This window comes from Camellia sinensis, chromosome 12 (assembly GCF_055761805.1).
Source record: "Camellia sinensis isolate YWXY chromosome 12, ASM5576180v1, whole genome shotgun sequence".
Taxonomy (NCBI): domain Eukaryota; kingdom Viridiplantae; phylum Streptophyta; class Magnoliopsida; order Ericales; family Theaceae; genus Camellia; species Camellia sinensis.
Window position 1 is genome coordinate 158,059,908 of NC_138972.1, and position 15,354 is coordinate 158,075,261.

General features: G+C 32.3%; 1 protein-coding gene across 7 annotated transcripts; it reads left to right on the forward strand.

The window, feature by feature from the left end:
• The first annotated feature begins 7,533 nt into the window (after nt 1-7,533).
• Nucleotides 7,534-15,089, forward strand: LOC114262879 (transcription factor bHLH80). 7 transcript variants are annotated; one of them, XM_028203301.2, is made up of 6 exons: nt 7,560-8,178; nt 8,607-8,750; nt 8,876-8,941; nt 13,503-13,571; nt 14,005-14,099; nt 14,181-14,470. In XM_028203301.2, exons 1-5 carry the CDS (start codon nt 7,693-7,695, stop codon nt 14,050-14,052), a joined length of 813 nt encoding a protein of 270 aa, XP_028059102.2. In that variant the 5' UTR covers nt 7,560-7,692; the 3' UTR covers nt 14,053-14,099; nt 14,181-14,470. The 7 variants fall into 7 exon arrangements, with proteins under 7 accessions (XP_028059101.2, XP_028059102.2, XP_028059103.2 ...); XM_028203304.2 differs by lacking the exons at nt 14,005-14,099; nt 14,181-14,470 and adding exons at nt 12,386-12,452; nt 14,655-14,785 and having other exon boundaries at nt 7,566-8,178; XM_082897884.1 differs by having other exon boundaries at nt 7,566-8,178; nt 8,858-8,941.
• Nucleotides 15,090-15,354: the final 265 nt, after the last annotated feature.

Below are 15,354 nucleotides of genomic sequence, written 5' to 3' on the forward strand. Positions count from 1 at the left end.
TTAATTTTTTTCACTATTTTTTTATATATCTTTTCGTAAAATTTTTAAAAACTAATTAAAATGACTAATTTCCTAAATAACTCAAAATATAGCCTTATAATGTTAAAATATTAAACAAAATTTGAAAATTTAAAGACTCAATTAATGGGTGGTTTATGAATTGATTATTTTTAGTAATTTTTTTTATGACAAGATGTATAAAAAAAATAATAAGAATAAATTAAATTTTTGTAGCAACTTTTTTATTTTTATTTTTTTAACTAAAAAGTGGAGTTTTCCAACCATCCTAATACTCTCTTTGGATTGTGAGGTGAGAAATAAAAAAGAAAAGAAAAGAAAAAATTGTTGCAGTTTAGTTTTTGGGGGTCTGTCTAGCATTTTTTTGTATGAAAAGGATACGCACGAGGTCAACATTGAAGTATGAGAGTGTGTGAACAACGAACGGGTGAAGTTGATAAAAGGAAGGAAGGGTGAAGTGGATATTGGGTTAGGTCCAAAGAGGTGGATAGACTCAAAGAAGGAAAGATAGTAATAATATATTGATCAATTTTTTGTGCTACTTATTCTCCATTGCCATTATTTACTGAGTAATATTAGGGATCATGAAAAAATATCATGACATATTTTATGAAGATTTTTCATCCCTTAATTAGTGTGCAGTGTTTTTTTATATGTGTAATTTAATGGTGAAAAATTTTTCATGATCATTTTCATGATATTTTTTTAATGATACCTAACATTATTCCATGGTTAATTAATTGGCTTTGCAATGGCTGTCTTGGTTATTTGTTTTCATTGACTGGGTTGCCATGGGAGAGGTGCTCCTTGTAAACGAGAAAAAAGTAAGGACGGAAGGGAGGCAGGCAGGGGCTGATGGAATGTAGTGAGCTGCATAGATATGATATGAATGGTTAGGATAGTAGTAAGGTAAGGTGTTCTTTTTTATTATGAATTTGGCTAGGAATTAGAAGGGAAGAAAAAAAAATGTGAGTAAAATGTGAATGGAATATATTTATTTATATTTTACCTAATTTTTTTCTCTCTCTTATCATTTTAAATTTCTATTAAAATTCAAATAGAGTTAATTACTTAAAAATCTTATTTACAAATGTTATGGTGGCTCAGGTCTTATTTAAGATTTTTTGAATTAATAAGTCTTATTTAGTAAAACTGAGAATATTATCAATTTTTAAAACTAAGAAAATTATCAATTTTGCATAGTAATGTTCTAAATAATTGTTTCATTAACTGATGAAAAAGCAGAGCATGGGATTAAACGTTGTTGCTCTTTTATTTATTGGTTTGATTCAACTATCTAATAAAACTGAGAATATTAACATTTTTTTTTAGTTTTAAAACTGAGAATATTATCAGTTTTTTTTTTATTTTTAAAATTGTTTTCCCCAGTTTTGCACATCAATGTTCCATTATCATGCTCCTTTATAGACATAAAATTTTTAGTTTTGCACAAAAAATAATTCAATTTTAAAATTTTTTTTTTTTACATAATTGTTTTTTAATTTTTTCAATTTGAAAGTTGATTTTGAAAATCAAAATAAATGTCAAATTATCATGTTTCTTTATAGATAATCATAAATGATGAATAATCATTATTTGAACGGCAATTTCGACTATTAAAAATTTAATGGGACTCGAAGGTTTAAAAAATCTTAATTAAGATTTAAAAAAATATAAATTCATAAGTTATAACTTATGTGAAAATGTCCCATTTAAATATATAACCTAAGTGAACTAACAGAAAAATACCACATGTATTGCAAAAAATTTATCTATTAGTTTAATAAATGGAATGGAACTGGAATTTGTAGATGGTTAAAATTACAAAATATTACTACCACATAATTATATATATATATATTTATAAATTATTTTTTTCCCCTTTTTAAGTCAATATATATATATATATATAACTATCTTGGCTTACACTCAAAACAAAACAGTATTTAAAAGCGTTACTCAATCTTTAGTTTGTGGTCCACCAAAGCACCATAATTGGTTGATTAAAAAGCAAGGGCTGAAAGAGGAAGTTGACAATCGACTCTCTGTAAGGCCAAACCCGTACACTTTTTCGGTTTATATTTTGTGGATGGGGGATAATTGCAGTCTGTTTCCCTCTCTCCTTATCTTTTCCATAAAAAGCCAAACAAACAAGGATATTGTAATATTTTGCAAGTCAGTCATGAAATTTTGTGATGTTATTATTGAATTTTTGTGGTGTTAAATAGGAAGAAGGCATGTATCACAAATAAAAGTGAAATTATAAGATTTTATGGTCGTTAGTTAAGATATGATAGGGGTGTTTTAGGTACATATTAAAAAGTTAGTGGTTTTTGACTTTTTAATTTTTTTTTTAAACCAAGAAAGTCATAAAAAAAAAGTTATAAAAAAACTAGTTTTTTAGCACAAAAAAGTCAAAAAATTACCAAAAAAAATAAAAATTAAAAAGTTAACTTTTTACCAACTTCCTAACATTTATGATATGATTTATTAAGAGATTTTTTTGGACCTTATTATTTTTACTTTTTGTTTTTGTCATATAAAAACCGGACCATGTAATTAATTAGAATAATGCATAAAAAAAGTTAACTTTTGACCAAAAAAATCCATGAAGGCTATCTTTCGCATTGGTTATTTTGGATATTTTACTCACAAAAAGATAAAATAAGTTAAAAAATTAATAAGATAAAATGTCATATCTAAACTATAATAATTTTATTTTTTTTCTCACAAAAGTCAAAAAAACTAAATTTTTTTTATTACAAACGAAACTTTTTAATCCCAAACTTAAATAACCAAAAAATCAATCCACAACCCAGATGGAGGCAAAGTCATTGAACTGTTTGTGGTTAGTTAAAAAATTTAAATGTCAAATTAACTTTTTCATTCATAAAAAAATAATTATTAACAACTTTTCAAAAACATTAATTTTTTTAACTTCTAAAAAAGTCAAAATATCCACACAAAAGAGGAGTAACACCCTAGTGGCATCTTAAAAAAAAAAGCTTTCATATTCATGAAAAATATATAATTTTAATTATTAATATTTATAAAAAAAAAAATCAGTGATGAGTAATTATTTTGTAAAAGTTTGCTGATGTGATATTTTTTATAAGAAAAAAAAAAAAAACCAATGTCCACTAAAAAAAAAAATGTGTATGCATAACACCTCCCAACAAATAAAATTAGAAAAATGTTTAAAATTATTAAAATATTATTCCTAAATACACTTTGTATCTCAACACTTTAGATTGAATCAAACTTTAATCTCTCGTTTTTAATTGTAGAAACCTCTAGTCCAGTTATATTATTCCTATTTTTTCTCTCTATTTTTTTATATATTTCTTATATAAAATTAAAAAAAAATATAAAAAAATGTTATTAGGTTTTTATTCTTGACAATCCCATTTGACAAAACTCTTTCAGTTGTACTTTTATTCGCTCTTTTATTTCAGTGAGATTATCAATACTTAGATGCGAATCTAATCCAAATTGTGTCTTGCAGAGAAGTTTCAAAAGATAATTATTTCATATTTGCTACTTCTCTGACTATGATGGGGGTTGAGCTGCCTGGTCAGCTCGCGGGGGTCTAGGGGGCAGTGCCCCTTGGCGGGTCTGAGGCAGCGCCCCTGAAGCAAAATGTAAAAATGCATTCGAAGTTGCTTGTTCGCTATTGCTCGCTCGAGCGAATGAGTCTTGGCTCAAGCGAAGGAGTCCTACTTTCAAAAGTTACGTCTGTCTACCAAAAAACCTGAGAAGGAAGATTGTACACTCTAGCGAAAGAAGCTTGGCTCAAGCGACGTCTCTTAAGGAAAACACGCGTTTTTGTTTCCTCACTTGAGCGAGAGAGTCTTCGTTTGAGTGAGTTTCACAGTCTTTGTTTTTTATAAGTACTTGTTTAAGTCCTAATCTAGGGTTACGTCTTTGAGATCTTCTTCTTTGATATTAGGGTTTATATCTAGGGTTGGTTTGCTAGTTTTCTTTAATGTTTGATTGAGTATTCAACTCATGGTTTGAGAAGTATATATCAAATGATTGTTTGTTTATTCCATACAAAAGAGAGAGTTGTTCTTCAGTGGATTCTAGGGAATTCGAGCTTGAAGGTTTGGTGGATTCTAGAGTGGCTCATCGTCATGATTCAACATTGGCGTTGTGGATTCAACGATGGGCAAGAAAATTTTGAGGTAAAGACGGGGCTGGAAGAGGCACATAGGGGTTGGTTCAATTCGAGCGTGAATTCGCTAGGTAGTTGAGAGTATACCTGTGTTTTTTCTGTATGTCTTTTTAGTAGATTGTTTTGTGGCTTTTGTTTGTGATTTTTTATCACAATTTGAGGGGCTTCAATTGTGATTTTTTCACGTTAAAATCGCTGCGTCAATTTGTCTTGATTGTTTGATTGGAATTGATATTACTACTTAAAATTGATATATAATCACAAATTAATATTTAAAATTTTTTTAGATTTTTTAAAGGTCAATTTTCAAAACAAGCTTGAGTCACATAATAAAGGTATATGATTTTTTTTTTTTTTTTTCATATATCATTACTCATGGTAATCTGACCGTTGATTTGTGGGATGTGAACACCACGTGGGATTCACATAGATAAACGGTGAAAATATAGAAGTAGTTTTCAACCAATCCAGGCTCTTCCCGCGAACGCCAATTATTAAGGAATGGAGTGGAGAAGAGTCCTCCGCCACGAAAAAGTTCAGATAAAATTGTTAGTAATTTAAATGGGTGTCATTTTCATTGTTTGATCATTTTCCATCTCGATTCTCAATACAATTTTATATTTGGGTAAATAATATTTTGTTTTTACTTAAAAAAAAAGTATATGACAAATTTTATAATTTTAAAGAATATTTAAAATGATTTAAGTAAATATATATTTTAATTTTTTATTAAAAAATATATAAAAAATAGAGAACTGACGTGAATAAAAAAATAAAAAAATATACTAATATAAAGGACGCCAAATACTACCTTAATATAATTATATTAAATTGTCTTTTAATAAAATTAAATGAATTTAAATTACTATAAATAGTGTAAAAATATAAAAATAAATAATGTAAAATATACATTTTTATATAAAAATATTATCATTTTTTATTTATATAATTTATAACTTATTGATAAAAATAAAATAAGTCTTATATGAATTGAAAGTCCCTTAATTATAAACAAAATATCAAGTTACTTTCTTTATTTATGACCTCACACATTTCAACTCTTCAATTATGAAATTGTATTGTTTTTATCTCATTCTTACACTTAAAAAAAATGTGTATTTGTACAATTTTTATAAGAGTAATGATATATAAATATAAAATTTATATAGAATTTTCATATATAATGATGTTGTAGTTTAATGATGACCATTCATTTTAAAACAAAACAATTATCAAGATGAGTTTATTTACAATGATAATATTATCACATCATTCTCATACATTTTTATGTATGAATAAAGTTTTTCTTTTTTGTAGTTGATAAGCCAATATGCATGAATTCATTGATGAGAAAGTAAAATAATACTCACTAATAATTGTGAGGATTTTAGTGTTACCAACAAAAAGAAAAGAACAAAAACAAATATTAAGGGCCTGCTTCACATCATTTCATTGCTAATTTTTTATTTTTATTTTTAAAACTAAATTTGCAAAAAATTTATAAATATTGACTTTGTGTATTTTGTTTTTCATTTTCTAGTAAATTTATTATTTGGGATTTCAAAAAATGTCTTAAAAGATCTTTCAAGAAATTAGTTACTTGCATTTTGTCAAATACATTTTTATGTATTTTTCATCTTCTTGTTTTATTTTCAAGAAAAATAACATATTTTCAAAACAATACTCTCATTTATACAGTAAAGAAAATGATATTAATTACCGAATAAATTTTACTGTTTCTACCTATTAAATAAATTTATATTTATGTAACAAATATTATGTATATACATAAAACTTGGCATGTCTAAAAAGTTTCAAGTCTTAAATATATACATGTTTAAATCTAAAGCAATGACCTTGTCTATACAATATTAAAAGACCTATCATTTAAAAAATATATATATATATATAAACAACCCAGGATATTATAAAGAATAGGGGGTTTGAAACTGAAAGAGTTGAAGTGATGCAATCATTTTATACATACATTACTATGCTAATGGAAGTTGAAAAATTATAATAATCAAACACAACAAATATAAATTATTGTAATAATTATGTTACCAAATTTCAATTAATGTTTTAATATGATTCTCTTGTTGCTTATCATTTGAAATTTAAGCAAGAACCAAAGATCAAATATTAAAGTCAAATTCAAATAAAATTGGAGGATGAAAAAACAATGTGGAACAAATTTTATTTTTATTATTGTCTATAAAATGAGTTCAAGTAATTTCACAGCAACACATCTGTCCAAACATTTAACCACAAATAGGGAATGATTATATTAAAATATGAATTGAAATTTAAAAATTTTATTGCTATAATTAAAAGATAAGGAAGATTAAAGTAAAATTAAGATAGAAGATGGATGTGACATTTCTGATCCTTCTCATTGGATATTGATTTGAGGTTTCGTTTCGGAATATATTATTTTAATAATTTTTTAATTTTTTTAATGAAAAAATATGTAAAAAAATAGAAAAAATAATGTGATACTTTATAAGGTCTTGTAAAAACTTTTTAACTAAAATATTTAATTCACAAACGAGGCTTCAAACTTAAATTTATGGAAAAAAACACCCCAGATTCTTATTTGCTTTTTGATTGAATTAAATTTTTGTCTGAAAGAAAGGGGACTCAAATCTCCAAAGAATTTTTATTTACTTAATTTAATTACGAAATTGCCTTTCTCGAAATATAATGAGAAATTTTAGAAATAATTTGAGTAAAAAGTGATGCTCGCCAACAAAGTACTCTATAAGAGCATCTCTAACGGTTTATCAAACCTTTCACTAAATTTGAGTAAAAAAATCACCATTTTTCCAATTTGGTATCAGATGTTCCAACGGTTCATCTTTCACCAAATCTGTCCCGGGACAACCGGTTGGTCGACCGGTGAGGGAAATTTTTTTTTTTTTGAATTGTTTGAACCAGAAATGTTGAACTGTTTGAACTCTTTCCGGGACAACCAGTTGGTCGACCGGTAAGGCAAAAAAATTTTTTTTTTTTGAATTGTTTGAACCAGAAATGTTGAACTGTTTAAACTTTTTCATGGACAACCGGCTGGTCTACCGATTTGTCTCCCTTCAACGATCATGTACAGTGTTTTGGTGAAATTTGGTGAAATGTGAAGTCTGTCCTCAGTTTGATGAATCCTTTGGTGAAATCTCATTTTGATATCGATTTGGTGCAACCGTTAGAGCACCAAACAGTAACTTTTTCATCAAAATTTAAATTTGATATCAAATTTAGTGAACCGTTGGAGATGGTCTAAGTAATTAATTTTTAGTCAAATTTAAGAAAGTAAAAAAGTGTAATTTACACACATGGGTTTCATAAATATAAAATTATGGAGTAGACTTGGAGAAAAGAAATTAGAACCGTCCAGACCCTGTTTAGTTTAGTTTAGTTTACCCCCATAGAGAGAGAGAGAGAGAGAGAGAGAGCGCTTCTTCTGTATTGAAACAAAAACAACAGCAAGCACCTGATAGAAACAGATGCAACCCTGCGGCGGCGTTGGCGGCGGAGGTGGAGGTGGAGTTGGAGGTGGAGGTGGAGGTGGTGAACTGAGTAGAGGACTTGCTCGGTTCAAGTCAGCTCCGTCGACCTGGTTAGAAGCTCTACTAGAATCAGAAGAAGAAGAAAACGATCCTCTCAAACCGACGACTCAGTGCTTAACTCAGCTCCCTCCGACTGCCAGTTCAGCACCGCCCTCCGCCGCCGCAAGCTACGTCTCCTCCGCCGATCCGGGGTTGTTCGACTCCAGAGGTGGTGGCGCCTCCTCGGGATTGGGTTTCCTCCGCCAGAATAGCTCTCCGGCTGAGTTTCTTACTCAGATGAGTTCTTCTGACAGTTACTTGTCGAATTTTGGAATACCTGTCAATTACGACTTTCTCTCTTCGTCTATTGATGTCTCTCCATCTTCTAAGCGCTCCAGGGAAATAGATCCACAACACCCATCATCAAAGTTTTCTTCACAATTGGTCAGTGTATACATCATCAACTCCCAACTAATTTTAATGAATTGTGGCTGTGACCATTTAATTATTGTGTATATACAATGGGTCACATAATGGGTTTTTAACTAAAATATTTCTAATTTTCTCCTTATTAGCAAAATGAAAACATGTGCTTCTTTGGAATAGATGACATAAACACAAATCCAATTATAGTCCTGTTATTTGACTGTATAGTGTGTGTACATATACTTACAGGCAAATGTTTAAGAGTGCCCTGAGGCATTGTTTAATATAGGGATAAAGCTAAGGTGAAAATGTTAAGAAGGTGTATTGGTTTCAATAAAATGTATATTGAATTCAGTGTTCAATTTTTTATTTTTTTTAAAATCTTTTTTCTTTTGCCCTTGTTAGCAAGACCCATACTTATCTATACTAATGTTGGAGAGGTACAGAAAGTAGAGCAAAGTGGGCAGCTACATGGAGGGATGAGTGGTTTGTTGGATGCGGAGATGGAGAAGCTTTTGGAGGACTCAGTTCCTTGTAGGGTTCGGGCAAAGCGTGGATGTGCTACCCATCCTCGCAGTATAGCCGAAAGGGTAAGAGTTACTAGTTAAACTTCATTCTCTTGTTATCTTAATTTGATTGGTAGGAAATAAACTTTACAAATTAATGATTGTTTGTTTGATGTTGGTCTGGCCTGAAGTTTTCTCTTTTGGGATAGGTTCGGAGGACTCGAATTAGTGACCGCATAAGAAAGCTTCAGGAACTTGTGCCCAATATGGATAAGGTAACTCATTTAAGCCCTATAAATGATTTTGAATTATTTATTACTTCTAGCATTTGTGCTGAAAAGTTTGTTGCTATGCCATTTAGCTAATGATCATTATCTAATGATGCTGAGAAGTGAATAGCATGTTTGATTAGATGATGCCCATTACTTTAGAAGCACTGGGTAAATCAAAGGTAACAGGAATTTATGAGATAGAATAGAACCTAAATAAATATTGAGGACTAATGTCAGTACATAAGAATGCAGGAAAATTGTATTAGTGAACTTGAGTGGCTTTTTGCCTGTAAATTGATCATTGCTATTTTGTAGTTGGATGGGTGTAGTTGATTTGAGACATAGGCATTTGATTTTAATTTTACAGTATATTCTAGGTCTGATTATTATTGGTATTAGATCGAGAGGCCTAAAGAGGTGGACAGGGTAGTTGTATGAGTGATGTATTTTGGTAGGATTTTTGTGTGGAAACTAGATTCCTTTTTAGCAGTGTAAAAATGACTTGTTTCATCTTGTTATTTAAGGTCCCTAAGCATCTCCATCAAAATAGTCAAATTTTATCTAAAAGCCTATTTTTCTATTTTAGCTAACCATCTTTTCAAATACATTCTCCAACAAATTCTCTATTTTTTATTTCATTTGTTGAGCCCTCTTTCCCTAACTACATGTAGCTACTGGTTTGATATTCAACTAAATTAGTTAGCTAATAATTGAGTTTGATGGAGTGTGTTTCTATGATTTTATGCTATAAAATAACCAAGAGAATGCTCTAATGAGCTTGATAATGATGCTCCTTCTTTTGGAAATCTACATCTAATTATTAAGCCTATATCTAAGATATAGTTCTGAAAGGATTGGACACAACTTTATTCATTTCAAATCTCTGAATATGAATGCAAACACAATATATATATATATATATAAAATAGACTATAATTTAGACAATTTGGTTGAGTTTGAATAAATTTATCAAACTCACATATATTTGATTACAGTAGCTTGTTTATGCAGCACTAGGGTTTCTTGAACCAAGAAGAACTTGTATGAGTTTATGCAACACTAGGCCTATTAGTTTACTTGGTAGTGTGTATAAGCTTTTGGCTAAAGTTTTTGGCAAATAGGCTTTGCGGGGTCTTGCAGGTGGTTGTATTTGAATCTCAAAATACTTTTGTGGGGGGTCGGCAGATTCTGGATGCAGTGCTTGTGATAAATGAGTGTGTGGACTCTCGGATTCGATAGGACCTATCAGGTTTGATTTGTAAGCTAGACATTGAGCAGGCTTTCGACAATATACGGCGGGAGTTTTTGTTGTATGTTCTGAGCCGCATGGGTTTTGGAGAGACCTGGTGTCAGTGGATCCAGTTTTGTATTTCTACTGTGAGGATGTCTGTTCTAGTCAATGGTATGCTGGCAGGTTTCTTTTCGACACACCGAGGTCTTTGTCAAGGGGATCCTTTGTCACCATTATTGTTCATTTTAGTGATGGAGGCATTATTGTTCATTTTAGATTGTTGGACAGGACTGTTCATAAAGGTTGGCTAGAGGGTTTTTTGGTGGGTTCTCTCACGGAGGGGCCTATTTGTGTTTCCCATTTGTTGTATGCTGATGATACTTTGATCTTTTGTGGGGCAGTGGCGGAGCAAGTAGGGTATTTGAAATGTCTTGTTATGCTTTGAGGTAGTTTCGGATATCCAGGTTAACCTGGGGAAATCGGAGCTGATCCTGGTGGGGAAGGTAGAGAGCCTTCCGGTGCTAGTGGCGGTGTTGGGTTATCAGGTGTCGGCTCTTCCAGTAACTTATTTGGGCTTGCCTTTAGGGCCAACGTTTAAGGCGATAGGGGTGTGGAAAGGAATTGTGAAGCTGATTCAATGCCGGTTGGCTAGGTAGAAGAGACAATATCTTTCGAAAAGGGGTAGGTTGACTTTGATCAAGAGTGTGTTGAGTAGCATCCCAATGTACTTCATGTCTCTGCATGTTATTTCGGTATCGGTGACGCGATGGATGGAGAAGCTTCAAAGGGATTTTCTGTGAGATAGTAGGGGGGATGATTTTACATACCATTTGGTGGATTGGGGGCAGATCTGTCTACCAAAAGAGGTTGGGGGTGGGAGGTTTGGAGTTTGGTGACTTTTAATAGAGCTTTGTTGGGCAAGTGGTTGTAGCACTTTGCTTGAGAGCCGGAGCGGTTTTGGAAACAGGTGGTGGCTAGTAAGTATAGGCTGGACAGGGGGGTTGGGGGTTAGGGAATGTGACTAGTTTTCATGGTTGTGGTCTATAGAAATGAATTTGGTTGGGGAGAGTGGAGTTTCGTGAGAGGGTGGGGTTCTGAGTAGGCGATGGGATGAGGGTGCGCTTCTGGAAGAATATGTGGTGTGGTGAGGTTTTGTTGGAGGATCATTTTCCTTTGATTTTTGGCATTGCAGGGGATCAGGAAGTTATGGTGGCATCTTATTTGAGGGGTGGCGATACGGTGGTATGGGATATTCATTTCTGGTCCCTGGTTCAGGATTGGGAGATTGATCAACTGTCGTAGTTATGGAGTTATTTGTACGGGTTGGGTGTGACTGGAGAGGGGGTGGATGTCTTGGGGTGGAATGTTGTGGGGGCCAAGAGATATTTTTCTATTTCGTCCTACTATAGGAGTTTGGTGGGGATGGTGAGGAGGGATTTCCTTGGAGGAGCTTTTGGGTGCTGAGGGTTCCTTCAAAGGTGGCCTCCTTCATGTGGACAGCGGCCTTAGGTCGGAATACGATTGATAACTTGGTGTGGCGTGGTCATATTCTAGTGAATCGGTGCTGTATATGTTGGATGGGGAGTCCGTGGATCATTTGTTTTTGCATTGTTTTGTGGCTAGCCGTTTGTGGGGTTTTATTGGCTCTCTTTTTGGGTTTGTTTGGGTTCAGCTGCGGAGGGTGATGGATATGCTGTGGAGTTGGCATGGAGCTCGGGTTGGTCGCCAGCGGCGGCGAGTGTGATCATTGGTGCCTCTTTATTTGATGTGGTTAGCTTGGTTGGAGCGTAATAGGCGAACTTTTCAAGAGGTTCATCATAGCGTTTCTTGGCTTGAGAGCTGTCTTCTTATAATTTTGTATAGTTTGATGGAACAGAAGTTTGATCTAGATTTGGTTATTTTTTTTAGATTTTTTAGATGACATTCTTAGTTAGGAGTTGGCGATTATCCCTTCGGAGTTTGCTACGAGTGTTTTAGTCTCCACTCGATATTTGAGCGGTTTTGTATACTTTGCATCATCTTGATGCTTCTTCAATAAAATTTATTTTATTTATTAAAAAAATAAATAAATAAATAAATAAAAGAAGAGAGAAACTACCTGTCAATTAGTTAAAACATAAATACCAAACAAAAGGACAAAGAAGAAGATCAACCAAACAATGGTATTATTTCATTGCGAAAATTTAACTCAACTGTAAGCTTATTAATTCAAACAGATGGAGCAACAGGTTATAGTTGAAACAGCAGATGACTGGGCTTACTTGCAGGAGATCATGAAGGCAGGTTAGTCCGTGCAATTTGCTTCTGTATCTGCCAGATGACTCTCTTCTTTTGTGTTTGAGGTTTTAGCTATTAGGAGGCCCCCCTTATTCTCTAATCCAGCCAGACCTCCTTATAGTGTTCAGTATATATAGTGAGATTACCTAAGATTGAACCCTATATATCTACTTCCTCATGTGTAAAGAAGTATAAGTTACTGTGTCAAGTCATTTAAATAGGCCTACGCTAAGTTACACGGATTCAAATATAGGTGTTGGGTCTGGGTATGCGGTTGAAGTGTTAGATTCATCTAATTCACATGTACAAGGAGACCAATATGGTAGTTTGGTATAATAATGAGAATTTTTTTGGTCCAGTGGGTATCATTGCAATTGTCAGTGTTTACAAATTCTGAAAATTACTGTATTTAAAGGCTTTTGAATCAACATCAAATGATTTGTCCAGAGCTTGAGCTCATGTGGCATAAATAGAATGGTTAGTGAGAGACGTGGAATGTAGTGGACTTTTCAAATAAGCATTGAAATTTATGCCATTGTTTCGAACAGTCAAGGGTGATTTTATTCTATTCAAATGCAGATTGTGCGTAAATGGAGGGGACCGATTTAGCTAAGTTACTCCACATATTAGAATGATTGAACAAATTTTATTTTTGGTCATATTTATTGATTTTTTTAAAGAATATATTTAGGTGTTAAAGTAGATGAATATTATAGGTTATTACTGACAATTAAGGTTTTATAGAGCTTCCAAAAGGGCCTCAATGTGTAGAGGTGATATTGACATTGGGTAGTTGAATATTAGACTTTTGGTCTTTCCCTGTCTCGGTCCTGAATTTGAGCTTTCGTTTGCTGAGGTTGAAGATGGATTCTTCTTCTTTCTTTGACACTAGTATATGCTGTTTCTAGGGGTGTCTTTCTCTATTGAAAAATTCATTATAGTGGGAATTCGTGCTTGATCTTTAGTTCTATCTGCTTTAGCTTACAGTATTTGATTGCATATGCTCAATGGTCTTTCATGACTTTGACATGGAAATTCTGTTGTTGATACATGCAGCAAACTAATACAGCTGATATGTTAGATGAGGCTGTAGAGTATGTCAAGTTTCTGCAGAGACAGATTCAGGTACATTCTGCATTAAGCTAACTTGAAATTTGCTCACTTTTATGTTAAGAAGATATGAATGTGGGAAATCTTTTTACAATTTCACTATAATGCCTCCAATATTCTACAATTTTGAGCAAGTATTGATGATAAAGGTATTGGTATAAGAGAGGTGGGATCGATTATGTTGCGACTGGCTGTTATTTCTAAATCTTGGCATTTGCTTGAATTTGAGGCAGCAATTGCAATTTTAAATATATAGTAAGGTATTTCTAAAATTTTGAATTGGCAACACCAAAACAGCTTCACAATATAGATACAAAAAAGGAGGAAAAAAAGAAAGGAAAAAAAAGAGTTCATGATGTAGTAAGGTATGGATAAGAGTAGGACAGCTATTTATCTATTTGTTCAATTGAAGGAAGTCCTCACGAAGTGAAAAACCAAAATGTGGCAGGAACTCACGGAGCATCAAAAGAAATGCAAATGCTTAAATAAAGATTAATTGGGAGAACATACTCAGGAGTGTGTATGCTACAGTGGTCTTTCATGGTTTGTAGACAATCCCTCTGAAAGATCTGCCTTAAAAATATGGTATTTTCCATGTTCTATGTTGAACTTTGCATGTTGTAGATATTGGCTGGGTATAAGAGCGTGCTATTTGGTCAAGAGTATCAGCTTCAACGTGGAAAAAAAATATCTATCTGAAGTTTTATTGATATGGCTGTAGTTGTAGTTGTAGTTGTAAAATGTTGTACAAGGTAGTATCTCTTGACATACTCTACTCACTAGCTTCTTTAGGTTAAAATATTTATTTTCCATATCCACAATTGTGTATTTGGAAATTTGAATGCCATAAAGCTTGCTGTTCTCATGAAGCTATTCAGTAAATAAAAATATTCTGTACATCAATTTCCTTTCCACACACAGATTCCTTAATTCTTACTCTCTGGCATTTTAGAAATATTTTATTTGTAATTTGTGATGTTTATTTTGAACTTCCTTGCTTTATATCATGGACTGGAATGAAGATTTTGGATTTTGCCGTTGCATTGTTGAATTTCAAAGTTTAGGAGAATATCCGTTATTATGTATATATTGGTGCAGTAGTGATGGACTGCACAATGGTCCCGTAACTCCCCAAACTGGATGAAGCTGGATTCAATGCCAGGCTTGTAGTATCACATTGAGAGACTTGCTATTGGATTCTCACTAATGCTGTTTGGTCGAGGGATTTGGGAAGGAATTTGAAAAGGGAAATGAAAAAGATAGGTGAAATATGAATAAAACATACCTACATTTCATCTAGTTTTACACTTTTTTTTTTTGCCTTTTTCAAATCCATCCCTAAATCTCCCCAACTAAACACAGCTTAAGAGTGTAATTGGGTATGAAAATAGGTGTTCAATCTACCTGTCATAAAAAATAAAACAATTAAAACAAAATCGTTTGAGATGCTTATTTTCTGCATATGTAGTTACTGATATTTGCTCCATTCATAATTCTAAAGTTAGGTAATGATAATGCCATTACTTCTATCAAGTTTCCTTGTAAGTACTAAAGGTTTTGACCTAGGTAAGGGCAAATTTGAAATGTGGTCTTATAACCTCAGAATATCTTTAAGAACTGCAGTGCAGTTCAGCCCTCTGAACGTTTATTTATGTACAGCGCGTGAACCCTACTCATAAACATTTGAGTTTTTATAAAATATGATATTGCTCCTATTAGCTCTATCAATTAATTTGGGTCTCGTATTTTTTAATTTTTTTAATTATGATAATAACTTCAAATGAAATTATTAAAATTA